At 41.4% G+C, this 13,619-nt stretch overlaps 2 protein-coding genes across 4 annotated transcripts; one reads left to right on the top strand and one right to left on the bottom strand.

Moving 5' to 3' along the window:
* Nucleotides 1-2,007: 2,007 nt before the first annotated feature.
* Nucleotides 2,008-7,383, bottom strand: LOC121538123 (charged multivesicular body protein 4c). The gene is made up of 5 exons (XM_041845909.2): nt 7,075-7,383; nt 4,055-4,232; nt 3,837-3,951; nt 3,424-3,550; nt 2,008-3,219 (listed from the first exon to the last, which is right to left on the bottom strand). The coding sequence occupies exons 1-5, from the start codon at nt 7,256-7,258 to the stop codon at nt 3,152-3,154; spliced, it is 672 nt and encodes a 223-aa protein (XP_041701843.1). The 5' UTR covers nt 7,259-7,383; the 3' UTR covers nt 2,008-3,151.
* A 1,324-nt stretch (nt 7,384-8,707) lies between these two features.
* On the top strand, nt 8,708-13,200 carry LOC121538122 (vesicle-associated membrane protein-associated protein B). 3 transcript variants are annotated; one of them, XM_041845906.2, is made up of 6 exons: nt 8,708-8,926; nt 10,125-10,277; nt 10,428-10,531; nt 10,839-10,919; nt 11,173-11,349; nt 11,591-13,200. In XM_041845906.2, the coding sequence occupies exons 1-6, from the start codon at nt 8,869-8,871 to the stop codon at nt 11,753-11,755; spliced, it is 738 nt and encodes a 245-aa protein (XP_041701840.1). In that variant the 5' UTR covers nt 8,708-8,868; the 3' UTR covers nt 11,756-13,200. The 3 variants fall into 3 exon arrangements, with proteins under 3 accessions (XP_041701840.1, XP_041701841.1, XP_041701842.1); XM_041845907.2 differs by having other exon boundaries at nt 11,218-11,349; XM_041845908.2 differs by having other exon boundaries at nt 11,242-11,349.
* Nucleotides 13,201-13,619: the final 419 nt, after the last annotated feature.

Raw genomic sequence — 13,619 nt, forward strand, 5'->3', positions numbered from 1 at the left:
CAAATAAATCCCTAACTTCTACCACACCCTCCCCATTATATATCTATAATGATGAAACACTCCACACTTAGGATTGTTCAGCATGTCAACAGTAACAGCTGTTACCTACAATATCTCTTTTGCAGTCTCCACAATAACCTTCAACCTGGCATTTCTGCTTTCCACAACCCGAGTCGTATTGATGACCTTACCAATAAAAGCTATGAAGTCAACTTTGAAGTCAACCGAAGTGTCCTTTGACACCGCACATTCATGAGCACAAGATTTCTGAACAGGCCTTGAAACCATGCCAGGACCATCAGAAGCACCAGCCCCGACAGTAGGTCCACTTACTACAGGTAAATCTATGTAAGCTCCATCAGTCCGCACCGTAGTTCTACCAATCTGTTTTACGGCCTCTGCATACGATACATCATACATCATGACTGATCCTCTGAGCCTCTCTAGCCTCTCTCTGTACCTGCCATACACCAAATGCTGCACTGTGTTCTCCCCCACAATTACAGAACTTAACCTTCACATTGCTTCCACATTCACCATAATCATGTGCCTCTCCTCACTTGGCACATATTTTCTTTCCTTTACACTGAGCAGCTACATGTCCCATTCTTTGGCATTTAAAACACTGCAGTGCATATGGGACAAATTCTCTAACATTGAAACTAAGGAATCCTATCTGTACTTTTCCCAGCAAGACTTTCTCAAACCTCAGCATCACTGATAAGCTTTCACTTCTTTGACCCTCTTTCCTACTGATCAACCTTTTGGCCTCAATCACTCTGCCTCCCTTCACATTTTCTTTAATATCATCTTTGGACATAAATATTGGGACCCCAGTGATGACTCCCTTCAATCTAGCATAAGCACCAGGGACATGGCTTTTAATCTTCTTCCCATTAAGCTTTTCCATTTTCAAAATCTTCTCTTGCTGACCCTGGCTACCACACAATATTAATAATCTACCATTTCCAATTAACCAAGATAATTTCACTTCACCTACCTCTTTCTCTACGGCATTAGTTAGTCGGAGAGAGTCTAAGTGAGGCCGTGGTCTCATCAAACACTATCACCACTTTCCACTCCAACACATCACTACTCTTGCTTCCTACCTTGGCCCTCTTTATGCTTTCTTTACTAGACACTCCACTGCTTTCTGTATCATGATCTCTCTTCTTCCTATGTCTTTCCACTACTGACCATTCCGGTCCTTGACCCTCATCCTCCCGCTCCATACCATCAGAACTGACACCCATATTGTTCACGTTCCAGCACAGTTGTTGCTTCACCAACTTTTTTTTTCTCCATTTCGTCCATACTACCCGCCGCCATTTCCCATTCCCCGAACTCTCTGTGAATGGGACCTTATATAGACAGGCGTGTGTCTTTCCAAATCATGTCCAATCAATTGAATTTACTACAGGTGAACTCCAATCAAGTTGTAGAAACAGCTCAAGGATGATCACCTGAGCTCAATTTCGAATCTCGTAGCAAAGGGTCTGAATACTTATGTAAATAAGGTATATATCATTTTCGAAATATACATTTGCCATTTTTAAAAAAATAAAAAAGGTTTTTGCTTTGTCGTTATGGGGTATTGTGTGTAGATTGATGAGGAAATTGTTTTATTTAATACATTTTAGAATAAGGTTGTAACGTATAAAATGTGGAAAAAGTCAAGGGGTCTGAATACTTTCCGAATGCACTGTATATGTACATTTCTACCACAATTACCTCGTACCCCTGCATGTCGACTCAGTACTGGTACCCCGTGTATATAGCCAAGTCATCTTTACTCATTGTGTATTTATTCCTCATGTTATCTTTCTATTCTTTCCCTATTTTTCTCTCTGCATTGTTGTGAAGGGCCTATAAGCATTTCACTTGTTCTACACCTGTTGTTTGAAAGCATGTGACAAATAACATTTGATTGGACTCAGAATCCCCTACCTGAAATTACAGCAATATCAGACACATTGCAAAACATTAAACCAAACAAACACCTGAAAATGATTTCAAAGTAATAAAATAAAGCTTTTATACTTTATTGAGCTTTGAATTCACAGATTCTCTTATTGTTTTGTACACTGATCCCTAAGCAAGAAAAACAACCACAATAAAATAATCAAAAACTTTAATTATTTGCCAAATAATATTCTCATCTGGATAAATAAACCATAGAAATGCAAACATGCTTATCCTTGTTACATATTTTTTTGCTATGTAGTATTTATTTTAAAAATACATTGTTTAAAAAAAATACAACTAATCCTCAAATCCAAAATGTTGATACTGTATCTACTAGTCTATTCATTACAAACCATCATATTTTTTGCTGCAGTTAATAAGTAGACATTTTTTTCAACATACAATTAAAAATAAACTTTTTCAGAAAAGACAACAGAACAGGGTGGGGTTAGTCTTTCTCAAAAGCCGTGCGGTGTATTAAGATTTTCCCTCATTGCATGCTTAGCACAACATGAAGAAAACCTTGTGTGACAGCAAAAATATAAATGATTTAGATATTTACTTCAAATCACAAGTGTCACATGGTGAGGATGCTTTGGAGATGGAATAGTCAAAATGTTGTAAAACAAAAGTTTCAGAATAACAATCCTGAAAATAGACCATTCTAAACGTTACCATGAGAGCATGCTCATTTTTCATCCTATTTTGGTAGAAATTACAAACAAAAAGTAAGTACTAATAAAAACATCCAGCCCACGCCCACCAAACAGTAAATATGTTTAAGTCTGAAAAATAGACATTGCAACTCCCATGTATTAAAAAGTAAATTTGTCTTTGAGTGCTGTTCATAGCATCCCACAGACAAAGGCAATAGAACAGTTCAGTGATATTACAATAACTGCCCAAATGCAAGAGTGGGGGTTGATGTAAAACTTTTTTGTAAAAACAAATGTATTCTGATTCAAACATCCTGTTTATAGCTTTTATACAGGTTCTATACTTCCACTTTTTATGCAAGGCCATGGTACCCTTTCTCTGGTTTTGGGCGGGAAACAGAACCTACAGCATTGGCCTTTGTAGTGCTAGTTTTAGAAGGTGGTTGGTTCTCCTTGTACACAAAACAACCATATTCAGTATTTCATAAGTCCTTTCTTTCCCTCTACAGCAGGTGGTGTCAGTAATGGAACTACATGGCCTCCATCGCCCAGCGCTGTAAGTCCTCCATGTCATCCTCGTCTTCATCCTTCTTCTTGGCTAAAAGAAAAAACGCATACAGATATTGTGAATTAATTGAGTAAACGTGGCAAATATTAAGGTTTTACAGCAATAAAGGGGTAAATTACAATAGATCAATTAGTTATTTAATGTTCTGTTGGGACAGTAACCATGGCATAAAATGTTCCCATGGAGGATTTCCTTGTTTTATTGCATATTACTGTATATTCCAAAAGGACTCACCAGGTCTGGTGGGTAATGAAGTAGAAGGCACATTGGGTAGACTGACATCTTCTGTCCCGCCGATCTCCAGCAAGTTTTTGTCCAATTCCTCTTGTTCCAGCTCATCCAACTCTGCCAGGAGTTCATCCTATGATGCAAGACAAACAGAACATCCAGTCTCTGAGATATCTGGTCCTCTGTAGCTCAGCTGGTAGAGCACGGCGCTTGTAACGCCAAGGTAGTGGGTTCGATCCCCGGGACCACCCATACACAAAAATGTATGCACGCACGACTGTAAGTCGCTTTGGATAAAAGCGTCTGCTAAATGGCATATTTTTTTTATTTTTTTTCTGTGATATCTGGTCAACTATTGAACTAACAGCACTGATAAGACAAATAAAGAATAATGTGCAACACAAGTTAATGTCACCTACCTCATCAAACTCCTCTCCAAAGCCTACAGGTTTTGAGATGGCATCTGAGATCTCTTGCGCCAGCTCCTGCTGCTCAGTAATGTCTTGCATCAAATCATCTACTTTGTCTATGTCCCTAAAACAAAAGGACAGGGGAACATAAAGATTTGAATAAATACAAAAGCTGTATGACTGCACCTGGCCAAAGCTAATAAACAAGTAATGTGCCCCTTGCTTACATGTTTTCATGGGCAGCCTTCATTGCCTTGGCGGCAAAGCCCATGTTCTTGAGCACTTCAGTGTTGGTGTTGGCATTTTCCAGCGCCTCCCTCTGGAACTCGATGGTGGACAATGTGCCATCAATCTGGGTAAGCTGCTTCTCATACCGCTTCTTCCTTTTCAAGGCCTGCAGGGCCGCTGTGCATAGTGAAAGGGGAATAGAAGTGGTTAGTAGGTTCATGGCATATAAAGAAGCTGATTAAACAGCATTATCATTACACAGGTGCACCTTGTGCTGGGGACAAAAAAGGCTACTAAAATGTGAAGTTGTCACAACAATGCCACAGATGTCTCAAGTTTTGAGGGAGTGTGTAATTGGCATGCTGACTGCAGGAATGTCCACCAGAGCTGTTGCCAGAGAAGCCACCTTCAACGTCGTTTTAGAGAGTTCTGCAGTACGTCCAACCTGCCTCACAACCGCAGACCACGTGTATGGTGTTGTGTGGGCAAGCGGTTTGCTAATGTCAACGTTGTGAACAGAGTGCCCCGTGGTGGTGGGGTTATGGTATGGGCAGACATACATACAACGAACACAATTGCATTTTATCGATGGCAATTTCAATGCACAGAGATACTGTGACGAGATCCTGAGGCTCATTGTCGTGCCATTCATCCGCCGCCATCACCTCATGTTTCAGCATAATTCACAGCCCCATGTCGCAAGGATCTGTACACAATTCCTGGAAGCTGAAAATGTCCCAGTTCTTCCATGACCTGCATACTCTGCAGACATGTCACCCATTGAGCATGTTTGGGATGCTCTGGATCGACGTGTATGACAGCGTGTTTAAGATCCCACCAATATCCAGCAACTTCGCAAAGCCATTGAAGACGAGTGGAACAACATTCCACAGGCCACAATCAACAGCCTGATCAACTCTATGCGAAGGAGATGTGTCGCGCTGCATGAGGCAAATGGTGGTCACACCAGATACTGACTGGTTATCTGATCCACGCCCCTACTTTTTTTTTTAAAGGTATCTGTGACCAACAGATGCATATGTGTATTCCCAGTCATGTGAAATCAATAGATTAGTGCCTAATTTATTTATTTCAATTGACTGATTTCCTTATATGAACTGTAACTCAGTTAAAATCTTTGAAATTGTTGCATGTTGCGTTTATATTTTGTCACAGATCAATGTTTAACCCATTCATAGACGCTAACTGCCTTTAGCGCCTATTAACGATAGTATATTCTGGCCAGGGGAGTTTGGTTAAGAGCTCGGTGCTCATTCTGAACATTAAAACGCATCGCTTGCGGTACGGTTTTGGAAACATAAGGAATTTATCTTTCATATCAGCGAGAAATAATTTTCGAAAAGCAAAATGTTAAATTACCACACACCTTTATTTTGTTAAGGTTCCCACACGGCTAAATGTCCATGTTACAGCGCTTGTTTATGAAAAACTGAGTCGATTACCTGTACTAATTAGCTATCTGGGTCTCCGAACTCCTGTGTGTAAATGGAAGACGGATGCCACACACATGCTGTCACTGAAGAATACTGTAAACTGCAACTGTGTTAAAACAGGTTAAATTCACCAATTTGCCTCTAAACAGAACATGTAAGGTCCTCGGACTATAAGGAGTAAGGCTCCTTTAGTCCATTATTGGGCTATGCTAGCCTATGTCATGAACACCACTGAAGACATTGGGCGTGTTCCTCTGCCCAGGCGTTGCTGACGCATGCCAGATTTTACAACGCCCGGATAGGTATTTTATGTCTCAGCTAACCCCATCCTATTTTATAGCAATCTGTCAGTCGATGACACAGTCGATGACGTAGCACGCAACCACTGGTTAATGCATGAAACGTCTGAACAGGGGAACGCGACCAATGACAGGAGTCACTTGGAGCCTCTGTCAGCCATCAGAATTAGGTTACTAATCATCACTACAGGCCGTGTAACTGCCAGTGTTGCCAACTCCTCAGTAAGGAAAGTAGCTATTGGCTGTCCTAAAAGTCGCTAAATGACGCCATCACCTAATTTGCATAATGGGCCATGTGCATGTAATTGTGTGGAAGCTGTAAGAGAGAGGAATAAAGTGGTGGGAGAGACAAAAAGTGCGTAAAAAAACACCCTACATTTACATCCCGCCCTGAATGTAAGCCAGGGCGGGATCAGCCAGCGGCGGCTTCCCGCATGCGCGATTCATTTGCAGTCTGGACGCGGAATGGTGAACATCTCCAGCTGGGAGGGACTGCTGCGTGAGGACTGGGCGGCCTGTGAGTGCTTTGGGACGGCGGTAACAAAGCACCCGCTGCTCGTTGAGAAGAGTAAGAACGATACCTGCTTTCACGTCAGAGTCTCCAATAACACCAGAAAAAGTCGCTAGATTTGCCGCTAGTCGCTTAAAAAAAAAAGATGTCCCTAGAGGAGTCTGAAAACTCGCTAAATATAGCGACAAAGTCGCTAAGTTGGCAACACTGGTAACTGGGTGTTTAGTTAAGTCATAACTGTGAAGTTGCCGTGTCTAGTTTTTTTTCTTCTTCTATTTGGTTTGTATTTTATGCACTTTGAGATTATTCTGTATAATGAAAAGCGCTTTAACAATGTAATAAATTATTATTAAGTCGATACTGTCTGAATGGACGGGTGGCCCCTTCCCTTATCTTGAGGAACAGGCAAATTCATGATTCACACACAATTCCGTAACTTGTTGATGCTGTATCCAGACTTTTGATACCAGAGTCACTAACACAAAACGCACCTTTACACGGGTATAATGAATCTTTGCTGTTCTAACACGCTAAATGACTAAAATGTAACAGTTGTGGCAACGAGATAGGGCGAGCCTGGCAACCTGACTATTCAGTGACAGCCGTGGCCGCTCGGAAAGTTAGCAACTATCTGGCTAACTAGCCAAGGCAGCTAACGTTAACAAACAGGCGAACTTTAAATAGCTAGCTTCATTAGCTAGCCAAGTTAGACAAGAATCGTGACGATGCACATGTGATGTTAGTTGGCGACTCACCTCGTTTGTTTTTAGTGCCGTTTTTCTTTGCAGTTATGAGTTCCTGGTCAATCTTTTTCTCTAGAAAGTCCTGTTTCTTCGCTAACATCTCCTCTGTGTCTCGGAGTTTCTGAATCGCCTCTTGTGGACTCGGCCCTTTCCCTCCTTTGCCCCCACCGCCGAACAGCTTCCCAAACACGGACATTCTGGGATCTAAAACTCTAAACTATATGGAAATAAGGTCCTTTTAAAACGTTTCAGGCTAACTACAGGTTATCGTGTCACTCTTCTCGCCGATTGTTGTTTTTCTTACTTCCTGGTTAAGGCTGTATGACGTAATATTATTCCCCTAGTGGGTGGTATTCCATGGTGCTCCCCCTTCTGGATAAGAAATGTAATAATAATAATACACATTTTGGTCATTAGGGTTATTTTTTATTTATTTTTCACCTTTATTTAACCAGGTAGGCCAGTTGAGAACAAGTTCTCATTTACAACTGCGACCTGGCCAAGATAAAGCAAAGCAGTGCGATAAAAACAACAACACAGTTACATTTCTTTCTTTCTTTTTTTATTATTTTTTTACATATGGAATAAACGAAAACGTACAGTCAATAACACAATAGAAAAATAGAAAATCTATATACAGTGTGTGTAAATGTAGTAAGTTATGAAGGTAAGGCAATAAATAGGCCAAAGTGCAAAATAATTACAATTTAGTATTAACACTGGCGTGATAGATGTGCAGAAGATGAAGTGCCTTGATCAAGGGCACATCGACAGATTTTTTACCTAGTCGGCTCAAGGATTCAAACCAGCAACCATTTGGTTACTGGTCCAACGCTCTTAACCTCTAGGCTACCTGCTGCAATTATAATAATAATAATAATAATAATAATATATTGATTTTCCTGTGTAGCTCAGTTGGTAGAGCATGGCGCTTGCAACGCCAGGGTTGTGGGTTCGTTTCCCACGGGAGGCCAGTATAAAAAATAAAAACATGTATGCACTCACTAACTGTAAGTCGCTCTGGATAAGAGCGTCTGCTAAATGACTAAAATGTAAATGTTATATACCCCTTTTCATTAGGAGTAGAATCTCAAAGTCGCTAGTGTGTTGGTCTTCCAGAACTTCAGGTGATAAGCAGTTCGGAAAAGTAGTATCTTGAGCGGAGGGAGCACTGATGGTGCAGGGAGGAAAACATCAGACAGATAGGCCCTGGAGCAGTCACAGGAGGCTGCTGAGGGGAGGACGGCTCATAATAATGGCCGAAACGGAGGTAATGGAATGGCATCAAACACATGGAAACCATGTGTTTGATGTATTTGATACCATTCCAAATATTCTCTCCAGCCATTACCACGAGCATGTCCTCCCCAACGTACTCGACGTTCACAGCTCCTCCTTTGAGGGTAGGCTGGATCGTCCACTACCAGAAGTGTAGCACCCACTTATTTTCTGTGCGGCCCTGAGTTTGACACCCCTGTTCTAAATTAAATTGACTTTACATTCTCAATTAGCAGCCAGATCAGAGCAGAGGTTGTTCGTATTTGCTCTTTCATTTGTCCAGGTCATTTAAAAATAACCCTGCAAAAATGTAACAACTTGACAGAAAATATCTTCGCTGACATTCCACAGACCTGCCCCCCTCCCATGACGTCACACGGAGCCCTTCCTTCCTTCCTGCTTGCTAGCTTAGCTATCCCTTACCGAAGTCAGGTCGTATTCAGGAGCATTTACAATAACCATAATAACAACAGCTGCGACATATAGTCCAGGTAATTTATATCAGAAAGGCTTCCGAACCTCTGGGACATGGCCAGACAAGAACAAGTCCTCCAGCTTGAGCCACCACACGAATTGAAATTTAGAGGTAAGACTAGGGCAGGGCCTGATAGTTTGGTCTGCAAGTATTTGACCATCGTTCCTAGCTAATGTATTAACAATAGTGTTGTTGACGTTAACTTCATTGTGAAAAGATGGGTCTGCACACGGTGTATCATATTTCCTATTTGGTTTCTAGAGTGGTGACAAGTGAAGCGCCATTGCATACCGACGTCTTCTACCTACGGATACTAACAGGCTAATGCCTAGCTGTCATTTTCTAGCTTAGCCTGTAATGAAAAGGCAGGCTCGAGTCATATCTTCAATCAATATCAGTTGCATGCTTTTCAGTTACTATCATAATGACGATCTCCCTGGTTTGCGAGTCAACGGTTGCCACCGGAAATAAATACTTATTTCTATAGCTACTAATGAAATAATTTCTAACGTTAGTAGCTAACTAGCTACTTTCTATAAAGTCAGGACTACACTAGGGAAATTCCCATTAAACAATTACCCGAATGGATACAGAGAATAGTGTTTTTCAATCCATTCCTGGGGCTAACCCAGAGCGTGCGCATTTTTGTTTCAGCCCAGCACACACGAACAATCCCTTGATGAGTTGAATCGGACTCCCTAAGAACACGTCACTTCGATACAGCTAGGACCGGAAGTGACTTTTCGTAGCAGGTTTGAGCGCATTTTCGCTAACCCTTTTCCTAACCTTAACTTAATTCTCCTAACCTGCTGCGTAAGTTAGCCTAACCGTCTACGAAAAAGTTACTTCCAGTCGTAGCTCTATCAAAGTGGCGTATTTTTGGGGGAATCTCGAGTTGTATCAGGTATGTTATGGTTGGGCTGAAACACAAATGTGCACCCCTTAGGGGAGCCCCAGGAATTGATTGAGAGAATCTGCAGTAGCAAAAGGTGACTGTTGACAATTGTCAGGCACAGGATCAGTGAGTCCTAGCAGAATGGTAAGGTCCGGAGGTGAACCATTTTACCGCTTGTAATGGAATTATTGAACAGGGGCTATAATTGATTAATGGTTGAGTTATATCATTAGTTATAACAAAAGAGATGAAAACTAATGATATAATTCTAAAGATAGCAAAAAATAGGTGGGGTCGCCTAAATAAAATGGTCCTCCCCAACTGTTTGGAAAAACAGCAAGTTAGCTATAATAATAGATGAGTCAGCTAGCGAGTATTGATATCTGTTGTCTGTTCTCTCTCCATCTTTTCAAGGTCCATTTACAGATGTTGTCACAGCCACCCTGAAGCTAGGCAACCCAACAGATAGAAATGTGTGTTTCAAAGTCAAGACGACCGCGCCCCGTCGATACTGTGTCCGTCCAAACAGTGGCATCATTGACGCAGGCACCTCCATCAATGTATCTGGTTGGTATCTTTTTGTTTGATTATACATTATTGTAACTGACAAATCTCAGAGGAACTAATAGTATGTTGATCTGGTCAAAGGAAGGTAACACATTGTGCTGTTGCTAAGAGGTTGCTCAGTGGTATTTAACTGTCTGCTTTGTTTTACAGTTATGCTACAGCCTTTCGACTATGATCCCAATGAAAAGAGCAAACACAAATTCATGGTGCAGTCCATGCTTGCACCATATGACATGACTGACATGGAAGGGGTGGTAAGTGTCCAAATGGAATGTGATACATCTGAATGTCACTAATTATGATCTGATGATCACAGTAAGTCCATTCAAGCTGCAATTCTAGGTCACAGAGTGACTAGTACTTACTGTCTCAAGCCTCTACTTATTTAGGTGTTGCAAGTGGGACAAATGTGCTGTCAGGATATGCTTATCTTATGAGTGCCATAGACTCCCTAGCTGGGTGTGGTCATCTTGGTGTTGCCTGGTAATTCAGTTTTCCGTCTGCCCTCTTTTTCTTCTCTCTCTATCATTCTTTCTATCATTCTATCCTTCCCACCGACAGTGGAAAGAGGCAAAGCCAGAGGAGCTGATGGACTCCAAGTTGAGATGTGCATTTGAGCTGCCGCTAGAGAATGACAAAACTGTAAGTACTCTACGTCACTATATCATATCACTACATACAACTGCATGTATTTTTCTTCATATTCCTTCCCTCATAGATTTCATCTTAGTGTAAGATGCATTCACAGAGCACCTTCATTCCATTCACAAACAGATCCTGAATGATTGTCATCTCCATTGCGTCTCTGAAGCAGCCATTGCCATGTTTTTTGTGTTTCTCATCCCCATTCTGTTATTCATCTGCATGTTTCTGTCTCCTCCACTCCTCTCCACAGCATGACAGTGAAAGCAACACAAATGTGTACTCTACTCCCATAAAGTCAGAGCTCTCCTCACTCCCTAAGTCGGCCAGCTCCTCCCTGGATGACGGGGAGGCGAAGAAGATCATGGAGGAGTGCAAGAGACTGCAGATGGAGGTCCAGAGGCTACGGGAAGAGAACAAACAGATAAGGGTGAGTCTCAAATGTCCCTAGGACCCACAACAATCAGATCTGTTGTTCTACACAATGCATTTTATCAGCACCATCTGTAACAATGCAGACTTAAGACCTTTCCTTTCTTAGTTGAGATGGGTAATTGACTGATTTGAGATCAGTAACTGCGGTTTCACTGTTATTGCAAAAAAAAACAGCTGTTCTATATTCAACATGGTTTGACTGGCATTTGGCCTGTGACTCCTCCCCCTTTACCAAGGAGGACGATGGTCTGCGGAAGAGGAAGGTCACGCCCATGGTGTCCTCCCCCCACTCCTCTTCCTCCCAGGCCATGATGAAGGAGGAGGGCCTGAGTACCCGCGTGCTGGCGCTCTGCGTGCTGTTCTTCATCATCGGAGTCATCATCGGGAAATTGGCCCTGTAGAGACAGCCAGCGGCAGCGTGCTCGGAGGACCGAACAAAACAACAACAACAACAGGATGTGTACTTTTTTTGTTGTTGCATAATGCAATATCACAAGTTTATTTGAGTAGTGACATTTTTTAACATAAAAAAGCGAAGAAGGTAATCAAGAGTCGTCTTGCCTTTTAATCACTATTCTCTATCCTGCCACTCCTACTTGCACAGATACAGTACAAATTATTGTGTGAGGAAGTGGCAACGTTGTGATCTATAAGTATCAATAATAGCAATGTGTTCCAGTAAGGCCAACGCTTTTCCTACTGCAGAATTAACGTGACAGTTCTATGATGTTGTGTGAATGTTTTAATCACTGCTTTTTTAAGGGAAGGAGACGTATGTTGTGTGTGAGTTGAGAGGCTGCTGGTGAATTTTAGCAAGAAGGGGTAATTATGTAAATCCAGTCATCCAACTTATTCCTTTATAAAAACAGAAAATGTATTTAGGGGGTAACTGAAAATAAAATGTTAACCATAATTTTGTCCCAAAGAGACCCCTTTCCAATACAGTAGGTTGCTTTTTATTTCCAATAATCAAATTTGTAATTGATTTTCTCAGTCACAGAAGATGTACCGTCTCATCGTGCTGCAGTGAATTAGTTCTACACACACTCATTTAGTGACAGTGTCTGAGGTGAAGGTACAGAATGACTGACTTGTCGTTTGGTCGAAGGCCCGGGATGCGAGTGCTTTCCTCAGGGTCAGTATGAAATGGGTGTCATCTTCAGAGAGAAAAACTGATGCAGCTTTTCCAGATGACAGCAAATGGTTTTATCTCAAGTTAAGCCTGCAAGTGATCCAAGTCCTGTATCAGCTGATTGCAGGGGAGTAAGAGAAATATGCAACATCCATTTTTGACGTACAGTACACTAAAATATAAGGATGGGTTTGGACTCATAACGGTGTGTATATAGTTTGATAGTACTTTGTGTTCTCGTGCTTTGCTTCAGTTGTTTGCTTTGAGTATCATGTAGGCATAATTGTTTTGTAATTATATTTGTATGCACTGTATTCAAATCAAGTTAACATATAGCGTCTACTCTGCAAATAGCATGGAAATGACCTCAATAGTTTTCTTTCTTCCTGTGTTTTAAACACAGCAGAAAATATTACTGTCTTCTCAAAAGGGACCATCTCGGAACTAGCTATCGGTTGGGGTGTTTTCTGTCTTAGCTGTCTAAAGAACCACGCAACGTGTTTGTATTTAAAACAATTTTTTTGTGGGGCTTGGATTGTGGGCGGCTGGATGGAGAATTGAGCTGTGAACACTACGTAAAAACTGCATTGGAGCTTCAGACCATCACATGTAACCACAATAATTGGAAATGGTTTTGTATGTACATACATGAAATAAAAAGTATAATGGATCATGTAGCATCATAATTAATTAAATGCAAAAACCCCAAACATGTTTTTTTGTGGAAAGTTGATTTGCTTCAGTCTTATTCATGGTGCTAGGACAACCAAGCTGAGAAGTAAAGTACAGCCTTTGAAAGTTTAAAATGGCCCCAGTGAGTGTGTCGTGTCGCGTCGGCTGCTGGTGGTTATTGCTGTCAAACAAAGAGTCCGCTTAGGCTGCACCTTGATTAGAAGTTTTATTCATATCACAAGTTTACAGCATAAGTTTACAGACCCGCAGTGTCTGGAGAAGCACTGTCCCAAAATAATCTGAATGCTTCTGACCCCCTCTTTGTCTAGCTCATACTTATAAACAATGCCAAAATATGGGTTGCTCCCTCTTCCGTCCAATCACCTATCCCCCCTGGGGCGTCACCCTACCACTGGCTACTTTTGAACTAAGATAAACATCTTTCCTTTGTCCCTCTAGAA

Source organism: Coregonus clupeaformis, chromosome 24 (assembly GCF_020615455.1).
Source record: "Coregonus clupeaformis isolate EN_2021a chromosome 24, ASM2061545v1, whole genome shotgun sequence".
Taxonomy (NCBI): domain Eukaryota; kingdom Metazoa; phylum Chordata; class Actinopteri; order Salmoniformes; family Salmonidae; genus Coregonus; species Coregonus clupeaformis.

Bases quoted from the DNA above. Each gene is read 5' to 3' on its own strand.
- LOC121538123 (XM_041845909.2), bottom strand. From the start codon at position 7,258: ATGTCCGTGTTTGGGAAGCTGTTCGGCGGTGGGGGCAAAGGAGGGAAA. The intron at 3,551-3,836 runs GTAGGTGACATT...CTTGCATCATAG, and splicing joins TTGGAGAGGAGTTTGATGAG to GATGAACTCCTGGCAGAGTT. The intron at 3,220-3,423 runs GTGAGTCCTTTT...TTTTTCTTTTAG, and splicing joins TTCATTACCCACCAGACCTG to CCAAGAAGAAGGATGAAGAC.
- LOC121538122 (XM_041845906.2), top strand. From the start codon at position 8,869: ATGGCCAGACAAGAACAAGTCCTCCAGCTTGAGCCACCACACGAATTG. The intron at 10,278-10,427 runs GTTGGTATCTTT...TTTGTTTTACAG, and splicing joins CACCTCCATCAATGTATCTG to TTATGCTACAGCCTTTCGAC. The intron at 11,350-11,590 runs GTGAGTCTCAAA...CCCTTTACCAAG, and splicing joins AAGAGAACAAACAGATAAGG to GAGGACGATGGTCTGCGGAA.